This window comes from Callospermophilus lateralis, chromosome X (genome assembly GCF_048772815.1).
Source record: "Callospermophilus lateralis isolate mCalLat2 chromosome X, mCalLat2.hap1, whole genome shotgun sequence".
NCBI lineage: Eukaryota > Metazoa > Chordata > Mammalia > Rodentia > Sciuridae > Callospermophilus > Callospermophilus lateralis.
In genome coordinates, this window is record NC_135325.1 from 550,925 (window position 1) to 567,993 (window position 17,069).

At 39.5% G+C, this 17,069-nt stretch overlaps 1 protein-coding gene across 1 annotated transcript in view; it reads right to left on the reverse strand.

The window, feature by feature from the left end:
* Window positions 1-15,586, reverse strand: part of Mid1 (midline 1) — a 118,611-nt gene extending 103,025 nt beyond the window's left edge. The window contains exons 1-2 of the mRNA XM_077106407.1: window positions 15,509-15,586; window positions 4,149-4,861 (exon numbers count right to left, since the gene is read on the reverse strand). Coding sequence (XP_076962522.1) covers window positions 4,149-4,808 — 660 coding nt within the window. The 5' untranslated portion in view covers window positions 4,809-4,861; window positions 15,509-15,586. The remainder of the gene's footprint in view (window positions 1-4,148; window positions 4,862-15,508) is intronic.
* Window positions 15,587-17,069: the final 1,483 nt, after the last annotated feature.

Consider the following 17,069-nt stretch of genomic DNA (forward strand, 5'->3'; position numbering starts at 1 on the left):
ATAGATGAAATATTTCAGATAATAGGAATATAGCTAACATAGCTCTGTTTTTCGTCATCTCTTGCCTGCATAATGAAATATGCCTAGAAGAAATAATGATCACTTGAATTTTCCTCCATATAATTTGGATTCAGAAAAATTCTGATATTAAAATAAATAAACAAATGAATGTATGCATACATACACATGTATGTTATAGGTATATTTGTACTTCTCTCTTACACACACACACACACACACACACACACACACATATCTTACACTAGAACCTGCACAATATCTACAGCTATTCACAGAGAAGTAACCAGCTATAGAAACTCTTAAGGAAAAAGAAAAGGTCTACCTTAGTAGCTACTAAAACTTTCACAGTTACAAATTGGAAAAGACTTTCAAAAATCAATACAATTTAATGAGGCTGGGGTTATGGCTCAGCAGTAGAGTGCTTTCCTAGCATGTGCAAGGCGCTGGGTTCGATCCTCAGCACCACCTAAATATGGGTTCAATAAAATATTGTATCCAACTACAGCTAAAATATGCATATAAAATCAATTGTTTAAATCTATAATCAATAGATCATAAAATTATAAATATATTAAAAAATAGAAGGAGTGAAATCTCATGTCTTCCTCCTAATAACAAGTGCTACATAAGGAAGGCTGAGATATAACTGAAAATTTTGATCAGATCATTTAAAAATTACAATAGGAGGGGCTGGGGTTGTGGCTCAGCGGTATGAGCACTCACCTAGCATGTGCAAGGCACTGAGTTCGATCCTCAGCACCACATAAAAAATAAACAAACAACAAAATAAAGATATTAAGAATATATATATATATGTTTTAAAAATTACAATAGGATGATCCATTGAAATCTGTATTAAACAAACTCCCTCCTATAGCCAGCCTTTAGAGTTAGAAAAAAAGACCATGGTTTAGAACTTCAATTCAGCTCATTTGATGGGGCTATGATGAAAGTGAAGGGCAAGGAAAGGCTAATTGTTCTCAACTGCTATATTTTTATAGGTGTAACTAGAGAAAAGAATCAAGAGTTCCAACATAGTATGCTGGAAGAGAAAAAGAGCTATTACTTCATTGTAATTCCTTGAAAACTCTGGAAGGCATTATGTGAAATTCTCTTATATGTTATGTACTTCACAAATCAAAATTTTAATCCACGATTTGGAGGATTGAGAGGCATCTGAAAAAAAAAAAAGGTCTGTATTCTGTGTATTCTGATATGCTCCATTTAGAGACTTTGCATTTGGCGTTTCTTAAAATAGGGTTCAGGAAATACTACTTTAATTTTCTATTTAGTTCAATATTTCATGAGTGCCTCTCAACACACAGTTTCTGAAAGCATTAGACTACTGACATGACACTATTTCAGACGATGTGGAAGATTTGATTTGCATGAATTCTACATGTTGGAATATGTTGTCTTTTTTTGTCTTTTGTGCTTAGAAAAACACTGTGATATATAAAACTATATTCCATTTCTTTATATAAACACATATATCTTTTACCAAGATCTGATATAACTTAAGAAGGTTCCCCAAAGTTTAGTGTTATTGAAGGAAATAATTATTCTTCATAATCATTGCAGGATTCCCCTCTTTGTATAGTGGACTTTAACAGAGGAACAACTATATTTTCAAGCCAAAGATACCTGGATCCTTACATCCAAATAACTAAAGTCAATCTATCATCTTGTCAATGAAAGCATTCTCAAATATCTCTGTGCTTCATCTATTTTTCATATCATCACAAATCTCTATGAGATCCCAGGACTACAGAAAAAGTGTACAGAGTGCATTCACTCTTTCAAACCAAAGTCACAATTAACAAAAACACATTTCCTTCGTTTTGGTTCTTTCAGTATGCTATTACTTCCTTCAAAAATCAACATTTATATTGTACTGAGATTTTAAACAAAACAAGGAAGTACATATGTTCATACATCTGTGATCACTAAAATTTCACCCAAATGTCCTATATTCTTCTAGTTATTTTTTATTCTAACATCAGTGGCATGTTTCAGAACAAACATGCCATGCTAGTACGTTATTTGTTGAAATGCTCATAAACACATTTTGCTGAATGGCTGTAAATAATTGCTCATAAGCACATTTTGTTGAATAGCTATAAATGTATTTAGGCACATTGGATGCTGTTTATATGCTCATATTTATGTAATTAGAAAATAAAATATACTACATTGTTAATTGTCAGGCCCTCCCTGTGATAGCACCAAGGACCAATAACCCACTGGCTTGATTAGGCAAGCAATGATTGAAGATTTTCATTTTCATCACAAAAAAGCTAGAATATGACAGTCTCTCTTCATAAATTTAAAGATTTTAGGTAAATAATTAATAACTGCTGTGACAGTACCCAAGTAATGATCAGAACTTGATTACCAGATTTAAATATCAAGTGTGTTTGAATATGGAACATCATTATGATTATAGTGTTTTAACAATCATTAAAAGATAGCATTAATCCAATCAAAGGAACATTTTTTTTTTTATAAATGAGGGGAAAGGTTTGTGATGTTTACTATAGGAAAACAAAGATCAAACATTTCTGTTCAATGATCCTGAACCTCCTCCCCTCCCAACAACAAAGAAGGGGGTTACAAAAGATCACCTTGGCTTTTAAAAATTGGCAGTCATATCGATTTTTGAAGAACTGACTTTAGAAGCACAATTCATGCATGCGTCGCCTTTGCGATTAATGACTTCGGTAGTACTTTTTTCTGCTACGGCCATGCAAAGCACTAAAAAACTACGGGTACCTTTCTCCACTTTTCTTTGTCACCTTAACCCTTTTGCTTAACTTCCTGTACATGGTTTAAAGATGGATCTGTGCCAGTCACTCTTTGGACACTTGAAATTAAACACACTGCCCAGGTGATGCTTTTGTTGCCCAAATGACATTTAAAAGCAGGGATTCACTTCAGTCTGTCATCTTCCCTCAGTGTGTCAAGAAAATAGCCAAGTCAAATCCCAGATGTGATCTGTTAATTCCACCATCACAAACTGTGCCCCAAGTAAACACAACCACCCATTAGCGCTAAGGAGAAGTGATAGGAACCATTTGTTAAAGGTGAAGAAGTTCTCCAAGTGATAATACTCTTTGGATCACATGATTCATTTTGTTTGCTCAACCACTTGGTATGTGTTTTTCCTGAGAGGAAGGACTTCAGTATATATTTACTGAGAGCTTTAATTTATACTTCCTTTCCTTTTAATTGGTGTCTTGTGATCTAAAATTAGCTGGTGAACACAGTCTCTCCCTCCAACTCTCTCAGCTGAGTTTTCAATAATTAGCCCCACGGTTGCCTAAAGTTGAACAGACATCTGGAGACGGCTTTTTATTTCTTCCCTGGTGCTTTCTAGCCATATTTAGAGAGTGATTTTTTTATTTGACATATATTCATATTAATTATTAGCCCCCAAGCTGGAATTAGGGTAATAATTTCGTATTAAAAGTTAAGTTCAAACAGTCTTGCCTGTAACTTCATGGAATAAAACGCCTACGTGGAAAGGAATTCTTTCATGAAACCTGAGATTGTCAGAGTGCTCTAGTTAACCAATAAGCTGGATATCATTTAGACAAGAAGAAAAGGTCACGTGTCCCCTAAAATCCCACATTTGCTACAGACATTCTTTCTTCTATTCTTTTGTTTGTGTAGTAACTAGATATAGGTACAATGACAGTGAATTAGTTTTCCCAGATGAGTGAGGAAAATAAATGCCCCCCAAATGCCTACAGCCAGATTCTATCAGCCAATTCTTTTTGCGCTCATTTTCTCATTCTTGCTCGGGTACTCTCTCTCAAAGCAGCACTCTCTTAGCAAGAACTGCAAAGATTGAAAATGATCCAGAAAAACTGCAAGGATTGAAAATGATCCAGATTTTTAGAATTCACCCTCACCTTGACAACGCTAAAATTACAAGCAGCAGTCAACTTTTACAAGATACCCTTATTGTGTAACATTTATAGGCTGCCAAAAACATGCTAAAACTAATCAGATAACAAAGGTGAAGAGAAAACCTTCACCTGCCATGTAGCTAGCAGTGAATACACTTCTTATTTCCATGACATTTGCTGGCAGAAAGGGGTTGGCTTAAGGCGGATCGGACTAACCTTCAATTTGTCATAGCGCTCACTCAAAGCTGCCACCTGATGATCGCGGTGCCGCCCAACCAGTTTACACAAGGCACAGATTAACTGGTCATCGGTCACACAGTACATATTCACCTTCTCATCCTCGTGCTCCAGGCACATCAGCCCCCGGATGTGCGAGTCCGGGATTGGCTCAATCAGACGATGGCCTGTAAAGGGCTTCTTGTTCGGGTGAGTGGCTTTCAGGCACTCATCACAGTAGGACACTTCACAAGTGACACAGGTCTTCACCGCGTCCTGGGCAGGATCCTGGTCACAGAACTGGCAGAGGACCTTCTCAGCAGAAGACATGGTGCTGGTATCAAAGGCCCGCTCCCGACGGGTCTCACTGGGGGAATTGGGCCCGCTCACTGACGCTTTCTGGAACCTGTCGATGATGTTCTGCAGGGTGACGTTGCGCTTGAGCCCGTCTAGACCTCGCTGGCTGAGCGTGATGACATGCCGGCAGGTGGGGCACTGGAAGGCGCTGATGGACTCCACAGACTCGTTGGTGGCACAGTGTGACACCAAGATGCGGTGGGCGCAGTTGAAGCAGAGGCTGTGTGCGCAGGGCAGCAGGAGAGGGTCCTCAAAGAGCTCCAGACAAATAGGGCAGGTCAGTTCCGACTCCAGTGTTTCCATCTTCAGGCAAAGCTCTCTGGTGTCATCAAAATCCAAGGAAGCTGATCAGCTATCTGGAAACAGAACGCAAGATTTGATTAGGCACGAGGGGTCAGCCATGGGGGGCTGTCAGCTTTGAATGCGTCTCAGAATAATTTCAAACACAGGTCATGGAAGGGTAAATGTGTGTGTACATTCCAAGTCTCTTCTCTTCTCTCTCTCTATTGGGGGGGGCTTGGGGGGAAGGGGAACATTGTAACGTTTGCTCAAATTTCCAGTAACTGAAAGTGGCAATTTGTTTTTCAGTTTGGTTCTTAAAAGGCCTCACTCCAAACTGGCAAGTAATTAAAACTCGTAATTTTCATAACCTGTGTTTAATCAGAAAAAATTGTATTGTGTCACAGCCAGGCTTTAACCTTGATTGAAAATTAAAACGTAGAAATGTTCATTATGAAACTATAGTCATTTATAACTTTGAATTCATGAAGTTACATATTACAGTATATGTGTTTTAAGGACTTATACGCTGCAATACCAAACCAGGCTTTCTAATAATAAAGAAGCAGTCATTGCAGAAATGGGCATTGAGCATAGGTGAAATCAAATGCACATATTTCAGTAGAAATAATTCTGGTTTAAATACAGGATATCATTTTCTAAATCTATTCGTGAGAAAAACTTTGACTTCCACAAAGATGATTGTGACAAAGGCAATATTTTTGGCATGTGTTTGTTACTTTTCTGAATAATTCTATTGTTTAATCATGCAGTTGGACGTGGGTGGGCATAGAGAGATAAAAATATCTGGAGGACGTTTTGGCGGCTACAGTGAGCTTTGGTACCAATGGTTAATATTTAGAACAACAATTTAGCTAATTAGAACAAGGATTTTGGTGGTTATCATATTCATTTGATAAGTTCTAACAATGATAACAAATGCAGCTTAAAAAGCAATTTAAGAAGGCTTGCAAGGGCTGTTGAGCGACCTGTGTAGCCCTCCTGGTCTGAAATCTCCCACTGCGGACTTGTCATTGCTGCCAGCAACAGGCCAAGCTGGCAGGAGGTCCTGCCTCACACTCATAACTGTGCTGGCCTGGACACGACCTCCGTCAGCTTTGTTGCTCCCCTCCAGGCCACCTTGGGGTGGCCCAGCTGCACACTCCCCTCGCCATAAAGACCTTGCTGCTTTTGTGAGCTCCCGCCTGCCTTGCCTTCAAAAAGGGAGGGCAAAGAATCCCACACAAGCCCTGGTTCATTAGGGTGAAGAGGCCTCATGCTCATTAGCAGGCCTGGGAACCAAGCCTCTTTGAACCTTCTCCCTTTCAAGACCATTAGCAGAGGTCTCCGGAGCACTGGTGGGCATATTAGATGCAGCCCACTGCAGGCTGTGGGAGAACAGTGCAGCTCACCCAGTGGTCGGGAAGTTCAAATTACTTGCAAGGGGAGGGGGCCCCCCCACCAGATTTATGGGGAGGCTTCATGTCCAAAGCTATGTTTAGTGATTCTGACAATCCATCATTTGTATTCACACCTCTGCTTATTTACCAAATTCACAATTTCTAGAATACCCTGACCTTCTCTGAAACATCATCAGTCCAAAATGCCATGTGATGCTCATCTTGCTACCAACTGAATGGTAAATGATCATTAAAAGTGGAAAGTATGTCCTGAACCTGTTAAAAATTAAAAAGCTACTGGTTTCCTAAAACCCCAGGAGCTTTAAAAAAATATTCAACCATTTACTAATATTTACTACATAAGAAAGAATAAAGGAGTACCCACAATTTGAAATATTAAAACATAATCATCGTTCCACAGCCTGAATAGAAACCGTAAGGCTACTGTTGTAACAAACTTAATCATTCTACTTCATCCCAGCCAACTCTCCTATAGATGGCTCATAGGAAATTGAAAGGTTTTTTTTTTACATTGTTGTTTTGTTTTTACCTATTAAATATTATTTTAATCATGGAAAAAGAATTATCTTCAAATCAAATTTCTTCTTCCTTCCTATAAGCAGCATAGAAATTGCAGGGGAAAATGTACCCTTTTGCTCTGCTTTGTTCTCAGGTAAAGACAAGAACACCTACTGATGTATCTCCACAGAGGGGGGAGTATCAGATTATGTCTAGAGAGTTATGGTAACTGTGCTGTTAATTTTTTTATTTAATTTTTATTTTTAATTAACAACACTTTTGTACCTATTTATGGGTACAGCATTATCATTTGATACATGGAAAAGCAGTATGAAGGTTTTTCAAAAAACAAAACCTGAAAGTAGACCTACCATATGACTCAGCAATCCCACTACTAGGTATTCAAAGGAAATGAAATCAGTAGGTCAAGGAAACATTTGCACCCCTATGTTCATTGCAGCACTATTCATAATAGGCAAGATATGAAATCAGCATAAGTGCCCATAAGCTGAGTGGATAAATAAATGTGGCTCATAGACATGATAGAATATTATTCAGCCACAAAAAAGGGGGGAAAAAGAATGAATCCTATTGAAGTAGACTGGGTACCCCCACTCCAAAGACCTTTGCCATAATTAAGCTTCTCCTCTGGTCAGATCAGCAAGATATCTGCAGAGGTTATTGTGGATGGTAGTTTTCTCTTTCTTGTAAATGCCAGGTTTGCACACAAAAGGTGTGACAGAGTTAGTTTTTAAGCTTGTTGTACAAAAAGATATTATCTCTATTTTCTTGGATAAAAACTTGTGAAACCTGTGTGTAGTCTAGGGGATGGAACAGAGATCATATGTCATGTGAGCCTCCAGGCCCAACCTCAGTGGGTATAAAGTTCAAAAATTTTTCCAAAATCTTCGTTCAGAGGAAGAATTCTTAGGCGAGAGCTACCTCTGAACCCTGTAGTCAATAAACCTGCTTCCTGAAAATTCCTTGGATATCCATCCTCTTCTGTCCTACTTCACTATCATCTGCAGCAACATGGATGGAGTTGGAGGACATTATGTTGAGTGAAACAATGAAATAAGTCCAGCACAGAAACAAATACAGCATGATAATTGTATTTTTAGTACAAATGCTAGGATTCCATCCCAGAGTGGTGCCATAAGAATTTCCAGAAGCAGGTGCAGTGTGTACCCTAAAGGAAATGCCAGCGTTTTATGCACTCATTCAATAGCTGGCTTGAGAAGCCAGAATCTGGAGTTGTAATCACCACCACCATTATCATGGGCCAACCCAGTGCCATCTCCAAGATGGCAAGAGCTTTCTAACTTGTCTCCTAGCTTCTGCTCACGCTTACCCTTCCCCTTGTACTCTATCCTCCATTCTAAAGCCACAGACCTTGTTAAAACATGTCAGATCCTGCTTCTCCTTCACCAGAGGCTTCCCACCTCAGAAAGAAATTCACCAGGATAAAACCAGCCCCAGAAAACCAATTCAGACAGTGAGCTCATTTTCTCCCACACTACCTCTTCCTTGCTTTGCTGTGGGCACATGGCCTCCTGGTGAGTCCTCAAACATGCCAAACATTCCCCATCTTTTGCTTACCCCCACATGGTCTTTTCACATAAACCTAATTCCTCTACTACCACCATGATCACCCGCCCACTGGGCAATCCTTCTCCCCCATCTCATTTTGCTTTTCTCTATGACATTTATTGCTGACACATTCTATTACGTGCTGTTCACTGCTCTGTCTCTCCCCATTGTTACCAGCATTAGAACAGAGACTCTATGAGACCAGAAATTTGCTCTTTGGGTGAGGTACCCTCAGCACCTAGAACTGTGTCCAGCCCAATGAGCACTCAAACATTCATTAAATCATTAGTACATTAATTCCATTAAATGTACTGCTGATGTTTGGGTTGAAACCAAAAAGAATGAAACATAACTCTTTCCTTTAAGGATCTCTCAATACATTAGAACAGATGTCAGCAAGCTTTTTCTATAAAGGGCAGTACAGTAAACATTTCTGTCTTTGTGGGCTGTAGGATCTCTGCTGCAATTCCTTGATTCCACTAATTGTAATGCAACAGCAATCATATTCAACACATAATGGTGTGAGTGTGGCTGTGTTCCCACACAACTGCATTTACAGGTAATGAGATGGAATTTTTTCTACAGATCTTATTTTAGAAGACAGAGTCACATATAGAAAGCCAGAATATAAAATGAAAATCACCCTCAAGAGGTATGAACAAAATGCTGTGTGGGCAACCGTGGCAATGACAGTAGAGCCAGATTTCGACAAGCACAAACACGTTTCCAGTACTAACAGGAAATAATCTGCAATAGGATTTCACCTTGCATCAATGGAAACGATGTGAGTTGAACGAGTGCTTGGGGCAAGTCACATAAGAATGTTTTAATAGCAGCTGTTTAGATGGAGATCTTTTTCATTTATTGCCATAGTGCTTGGCCTGGTGCTTTGGGCCTGTGTGTACACTGTAAATGGCTAACTATATTAAGTAATAACAAAATACCTATGTGGTAAGTGAGTTTCAGCCAATTTTCTAAATCTTCACCTACATGCTGCCAGAAAGGAAGGGGTTTTGACTTGACACGTATACTGGATCCCATTTTATACTTTATCCACGTTTTGCTATAATAGAGATATCATTTTTACTAAGTTACTCAATGTATCTGTCTTACTTGTATGCATGCAATTCCGCCTCCAAACAATTAGCATTTTCTAGCTTACTTATAAATATCCTTTGGAGAAATCAAAATATCATTCATTCTTTCACAAAATATTTAAGTCTTTCTATGTGCTTGATCTCAGACAAGCACTGGTGACACTTGGCTCCTGCTTCTGTGGTCTTATGGTTTATTAGGGTGGAGAAAATTTTCTTTTAAATTATTGTGTAACATAACAGAAGATGCATACCAAAGACAGCTAGAAAAAATTTATAATATATTAGAGGAGAAGGGGACATGGGGAGGCTTCTGGCAGGAGGCAACACATGATGTAGGTTTTAAAAGAGAACAGAGGTTCACCAAGCAGATAGTGGTGGTGAATGGAGATTTTGTGAAAAATGTTATATTTCTTTCATATTCTCTTATCCCTTAGAGTTCAATTTCCATGCCAGAAAAGAAAAACTTTTTAGCCTTCACTACAATGGAAGGAAATCACACGTGCATATTGTTGTCAGGATATTCTATAGCTCAACATTTTTGTGAATGGGCTGAGCAGTCTTCATTCAGAGGAGGATGTAGTTAATCATGAGAATCCCTTGAAACAAACTGGGAATGGCAACAATTCACAGCTCACCCACAACTAGGAGATCTAAACCATAGCACAGTAGTGGGTAAGTTAGGCAAGTGGCCAGAAAAATCTAGGGCATTCAACATGGTACTTATTAGGTGCCTGAGTGTCCAAGGGTGAGGGCCCACAGATGTTCCCTACAATCCCTCTAGCATTCATTCTGATTGCATGCCTAAGCAGGACACTCTTTAATGGCAAGTTACAGTGAAGCCCTGCATCCTGAGACATCCCATACTAAATGCTGGACATCTTTTCAAAGATACTTTCTTACAGATTCAAGAAAGCACCTCTTTAAAATAGGAAAGTGCAGTGTGCACACTGATAATCCTAGCAACTCCAGAGGCTGACATAGGAGGATCACAGGTTCAAGGCCCTAAACAACTTAGTGAGATCCTGTCTCAAAATAAAAAAGGGTAGGGGATGTAGGTAGAGGTAAAATGTCTCTGGGTTAACTCCTCAGTATCAAAAAAATAAATAAGTAAAGTGGGAAAGTAATAAATGTATGTTTTGATGGGAAATAATGATGTGAATATTTTCACTCTTCCTCCTTCCCCATTTCTCTCCTTCTCTCATTCTGTATAACACTGAAATTATCTTTTTCTAGTTTTTCTTTCTTTAACTGTTTCTGACTTCGTTCTACTGTTCGTGAAAGCCTAGGTGTTTTCTAATGGTCGATCCTTCCTTCAAAAAAATGCAAAGAGAGCTTGTGTCTCTGAGGGAGGCAGAATAATGATCCCAAAGATATGCACAAGCTATACTTCAGAACCTGTTGATATTTTAGTCTACAGGTACAAAGGGAAATTAATGCTGCAGATATAATTAGGCAATTAAGCATCTGAATTTGAGATCCAAGTATTCTGGATTCTCCAATTGGACCCAGTGGAATCATAAGGCTCCTTAAATAAAAGCAAACCCAGAAATTTGGGAGGCTATGGCAAGAGTACTACAAGTTGCAGGTCAGCCTAAGCAACTTAGTGAGACGCTGTCCCATAATAAAAAATAAAAATGACTGGGAATGTGGCTCAGTAGCAAAGCACCCCTGGATTCAATTCCCATTCAAAAAATATATATATATGGTGGAAGTGGGAGGCAAAAGAGTCAGAGCCAGAATGATGTGATGTGAAGAAGGCTATTCCAGCCATGGCTGCCTCACACATGGAAGAAGGGACCATAAGCCAAGATGTGCACACAAACTCTAGAAGCTAGAAAGAGAAAATAGATTCTACCCTATGACTCCGGGGAGGAATGAAACCCTGCAGATACCTTTATGTTTAGCCCACAGATCTGTGTTAGACTTCAAACCTCTAGAAATGGAAGACAATAAATCTGTGTTCCTTGAAGTCCTCAACTGTGTGGTAACTTGCTATAGCATCAATAGAAAACTCATACACTCTCCCTTCCAAAAATCCAAATCATTGGCCAAGACTCGGAGATGTCAGGTCTTCATAGTTCTTTGCATCAGTTTCCTTCTGTTTGTTCTCACTGCCTCTATATTGATCCAGACCCTCTTTGCAGCATTCTTAGGCTATCATGTGGGGGGTGCGACTTGCTAATTTGATTCCTTATTGCCAATATTTCCTCCCTCAGTTTAATCTTCATGGGAGTTGGGGGGGGGGTGTTGGGGGGCAGCCACTGAGCATCATACCCACCCTTTTCACTCTATTTTGAGACAGAATCTCACTACGTTTCCCAGGCTGGCCTCGAACTTTCAATCCTCCTGCCTCAGCTGCTGGAGTCACGGGGATAACAGGCCTGGGCCACAATGTGTAGCTCCAGTTTAATCTTTGGAACATGCTTCAGGCATCACGGCTTTTTCCTGTAACTTCCCTCAATGGTCCAAAACACAGAGCAGTTCCCTGTTGCCCGACGTCTGAGTTCTGACATCTTATTTCCTTTTGCAAAGTCTGGCCCAAGTTTCTCTCAAACCACACCTCCAAGTCTATTCTCACTCACTTCCTAAACAGAGACCCAGTAAATGGGACCATTTGCTGTCCCTAGCAGCAATTGCCTTTGCTTTTCTTCCTAGAACAAATGATGTTCCTATGTGAAATTTTTTTTATTTGATGTTTACTCTTTTTTTTCTTCAATTTCTGCTGATTTTTAAAGATGCAAATGGAACCTCCCAGAGGCCCAACAAGTCCTGGCCACTATTGTACTTGGCAAGTTCATATTAAACAAAGAAGAATTGTTTAAAAAGACAGTTCTAAATAGTGTGACGTGTCTTAAATGTTTACATTTAAAGGTTGCAAAGTAACCCTTTAAGCTGAAAACCACACAGCAATATAATTATCCTATTCACAAAACAACTAAAATATTTAGTTTAAAATATTATTTCCAAGTACTCACCAGAACAGTCAGTAATATGACCCAGGTTTAAAGATATATAATTCATCTCCTTCTTTCTATATAGTCAGACTCACTATGAACATGTATGTGCTCAGGCACAAGCAGACACACAAACATAAATCTCCTAGGGAGATCTGGCTGAAGAGTTGCCTGAGCAGATGGCTCCTTCCTTTCTCACTCAGGGTTCCAAGGATCTCTTTCCTGAGGTATCTTCAGGCTGAACAGTAGCACTCATCACAGGAGGAGAATATTTTCCAAAGAGCAAGGTTTACTTTGCCCAAGGTACAGGATATGGGAGAAAACAGCAAGAGGGAAAATTCCTGGTGCAAGAGGAAGGATATAGGGGCTTTCCCAGCTGCAGGGTTTGGTCTTGGGAAGAGAGGAGGGTAACTCAGGATGGACACTCTTGTGGATTAGTGTTAGAAGCCAAGGACACAAGGAAGTTAAAGGGGTTCATGGCTGTTGGACTCATCTTTTTTGCTCCTTCCTTTGAACTAAAAGGCACAAATACTACTTTACCCTGGCAGGTCAATGCAGACAAAACAATTAAGCCCAAGTCTGCACTGTCACAACCCTTGTGACAAACTTTACTCTTTATAGTCTCTCACGACATCTACTATGACACAATCAACATCTACTATGACACAATCAAGATAGCATGTACCTTGAAGAAATGTCTAGAATCTCTGTGCATACATCATGCAGTGTAGATTCAATTTATGGCTAAATTCAGTGGGCAAGGTTTTAGATTCAGATGCCAAGGGTATGGGAAGATTCACCCATATGCTCAAGAACCAGGTCAAGGATGGGTGCAGTGGTGTACACCTGTAATCCCAGCAGCTCAGGGACTGAGACAGGAGGATCATGAGTTCAAGCCAGCCTCAGCAAAAGTGAGGTGCTAAGCAACTTAATGAGACCCTGTCTCTAAATAAAATACAAAATAAGGCTGGAGATGTGGCTCAGTGGCCAAGTGCCCCAGGGTTCAATCCCTAGCACCCCCCCTCCAAAAAAAAAGGGCCAGGTCAAAAATTAGAAATCTCCAGACCCCAAACATTCTGTGTGATCAGTTACCCATTAGAACAAAGAGCTATGTCATCATCATTACATCATCTATTCATATCTGCATAGTCCAAGAAACATAACTGTTTTCTAATTTAGAGTATATTAAAAAGAGCCAGCATGCTACCCTTACAGCACAGCTCTGAGATCCTTCCCAGTCAGGGAAGTTAACGTGGCACTAAACCAAGGAATAATCTGGGTGGCCTGTGATTAACCGTTAATATCAGGTTGCTCTCTGCCACTGCCCCAATGATTCCCAAGGCACTTCCTCAGATTCTTTTCCAAATATCCTCCAATTATGGAAATTAAGCTTATTAAATTTACCAAAATGTAAGTGAAATGACAAAAACACTTCAACACTACAGTAATGCCAAGTGAAAAAGATATGGTTTCAGAAAAGGAAGCTTCCCAAAATTCTGCAAACAATAAACAGCATTGAAAATAATGCAAATAAATATTACAAATAATTGTGCATATCTTCTGTCCCCTCTTTACCTGAAGAATTCAGAGTTAGCTAACTTATTGGTCTTTGGATTTTTGCTATGAGATTATCCTAACTGTATAGCTACAGGTAGAATATTTTTTAAAGACTGTGGAATGATGTTTCTGTCTTTGATCAGCAGAAATACACACTGTCAGAGGACTAGGGACCACCTAACTGGGCAAGGCTTGAAACCAACTTGAGTCAGTGAGGTTGAGACTGGGAAGGAACTTGCTCTCATCTCATATAAGCACAATTTCTCAATGCAGAAGTTATTTTAGTCAATAAAAACTGACAACTATATCCAAGATAGAATATTTAAAATAACATAATACAAGTGCTTGGCATCTGCATATTCAATCATGTAGTTTAGAATTCAACCTCAAGTTACAAAAACCACTGAATAAACACATTACCCAAATGCTACTTTACTGATCAGCATCCTGGCTGATTTGAGAAGCAGGTGAGTCAATAAAGGTCCAATAAAACAGGGCACTATGAAGTGATGGAAAGAGAGGAGGAAACTCAATTGAACTTAACTGGAAATTGATACCATAATACAGGCTGTTTTTCACCCTAAATTATGGCAGAGAGCAGTATAATTGCAAAGTGGACCTTAAAGCAACAACATAAATAATACACTGAGTAGGAACAGGTGAAAAAAAGGTGATCCAATAACATTCCACAGGTAACTAATGTTACTCTGAAACATCACAGAGGGTAACCTCTGACTTCCAGCACACCCAAATTCATTTGTTTAATTGGTAAGAGACAACTAAGAATTTCTGCCAACGAAATTACAGGGGACCAAAGACTGACTGAAAAAAAAAAATGACAAGCAGATAAGCATTGAGATGCTAGCCTCTAGTTTTAAAACAATTAATTAGTACAATAGATATTTTGAATAACTTGCCATTTCTTCTTTATTCTAAAGAGTGGTGAAATTAAAATCGTTTTGCCTGATACCTGACATGAGGCTAGGAAGACTTTTAATTTCACTAAACACCCACCTGGTGGAATTCATGCAAATCAAATTAAATTGTTAACCAAACCTTTTTCTCTACTTCCACATCTGCCTGTAACACGTTCATTTTTAGTAATTGGATCTCTAGGACATTCTTTAAAATAATCACACACTCGTCTGACCATGCAACCTGATTAATAATGAATGAACATTCCTGAAAAAGAATCGCTTGGAAGCATGGCAGATGTCTATGGGGATATGAAGGCTTTAATGATCAAAATCAAGGGGAAATGGGAGCTGGGTCACACAGTCTGGTTATTTTAATTGAAACCTAGTCTTCCAAATTTACTTAACAGGATGCTTAAATACTCCTCATGGAGGCTCATTTATACAAGCAGACAAGCAAAAGACACAAATGGCAATGAAAAAGAGCAATCCCAATTCCTCGAGGAACCACTGCCCTATCCCACTCTGTCTGAATAGTGAAGAAACCCCCCACCCCCCGACAGGCTCAGAAGTGCCATTTGTTCCTTTGGCAGACTGATAAACAGGCTAAAAACAGGAACTAGTACACTGGTCCTTAATAGTTCTTTGAGCACCTCTCGAGATTCTGACAAACAGATCCCCTTGAATACCCACCAATGGACTGCACACTAGTTCTTTTTGAAGAAACATCGCCGTAGGCAGAGGATGGGGACCCACGAAATGACAGACAGGCCACCGAGACCAGATGGTGGGTGGCAGGCAGTGCTGGAACAGTCCTGTGTGTCTGTGAGAGCGTCGACAGTGAAACACAACAGGAAAATCGGCCCAACAATTCCAGGAAGGCCAGCTCCACCTCATCCACTCCGCCAGGGTTGCCCGAGTTGAAGAATCCACTGCCTTTTCCACGGCCCCCGCCGCACTTGCCCTATCCCCTCGCCCACTCGATGCTCAACTGAAACCAAATAAAAAGGCAGCTCAGGTCAGGTCAACACCCACTGCTTGGTCCAAAATAATGATGACTTGGCACTGGGTTCTGTACTCTCACTGCTTACAGAGATCAGCAGCGGCCCGGCCAACTGGACGTGGTCCTGCAGTGGAAGGCTGGATTCCAGCTCTCCATGCAGCCAACGGGAGCGGTCCTGCCCAGCTCCTGAAGTGGGAAACTCGCATGCCCTTGCATTGGGGTTCTTTTGGCATCCTGCTGAGCACATTATCACATTGTGCTCTGGAAACTGCTTTGTTTGTTTTAAAAATAATATACTCATTATTTTGTGCCTTTACCTTCTGAATTAAAGAATAACTTCTGAAAGAAGTTTTTTCAACTTAGATCCAGGAGAACAATCTCCTGTACAGAAACAATAAACCAAAATCATCTTTTCTTCCAGAAACAGAGGGTTAAATTGCAATGGATCATCCTGATAAATAATTGAAAAGATATATGCATATGAAACATGTATATACACAAACAAGTTTTAACTTTATTATAAACATATTACATATATTATGCACACAGATCACAAGTATATGCATGTTCTGTGTATACAGCCTTCTTCTGGTATTCACTTGAGATTAATTCCAGAACACTCCCCTAGGATACCAAAATCTGTGGTTGCTCAAGTTCCTTACATAAAACAGCACAGTACTTGCCTATAACCTACATACATCCTCTTGTATACTTCAAATCATCTCACAATTACTTATGATACCTAAAACAATATAAATGTATATAAGTTGTTGCCATACTGTATTGTTTAGAGAAAAATGACAAGAAAAAAATCTGTAAGCATGCAATACAGATGAATTTTTTTCACATATTTTTTATACAAGTTTGGTTGAATTTGCAAATGCAGAACCTACATATATTAGTTGTATATACAGTTGGTTTTCCATATATCTGTACTCCCAGCCACTAGGGAGGCTGAGGCAGGAGGATCACTTCAGTTTAGGAGTTTGGGGCCAGCCAGGACATAGTGAGACAAAGAAACAAAAGTGTGTGTATGTGTGTGTGTGTGTGTGTGTGTGTGTGTGTACATGTGTTTAAGATCAACTGTGGGGGCTGGGGTTGTGGCTCAGAGGTAGAGCACATACCTAGCATGTATGAGGCACTGGGTTTGATCCTTAGCACCACATAAAAATAAAGATACCGTATCTATCAATGACTAAAGAATAAATATTTTAAAAAGAATTCTATAAAAAATAAACTGTAATGAGTCAA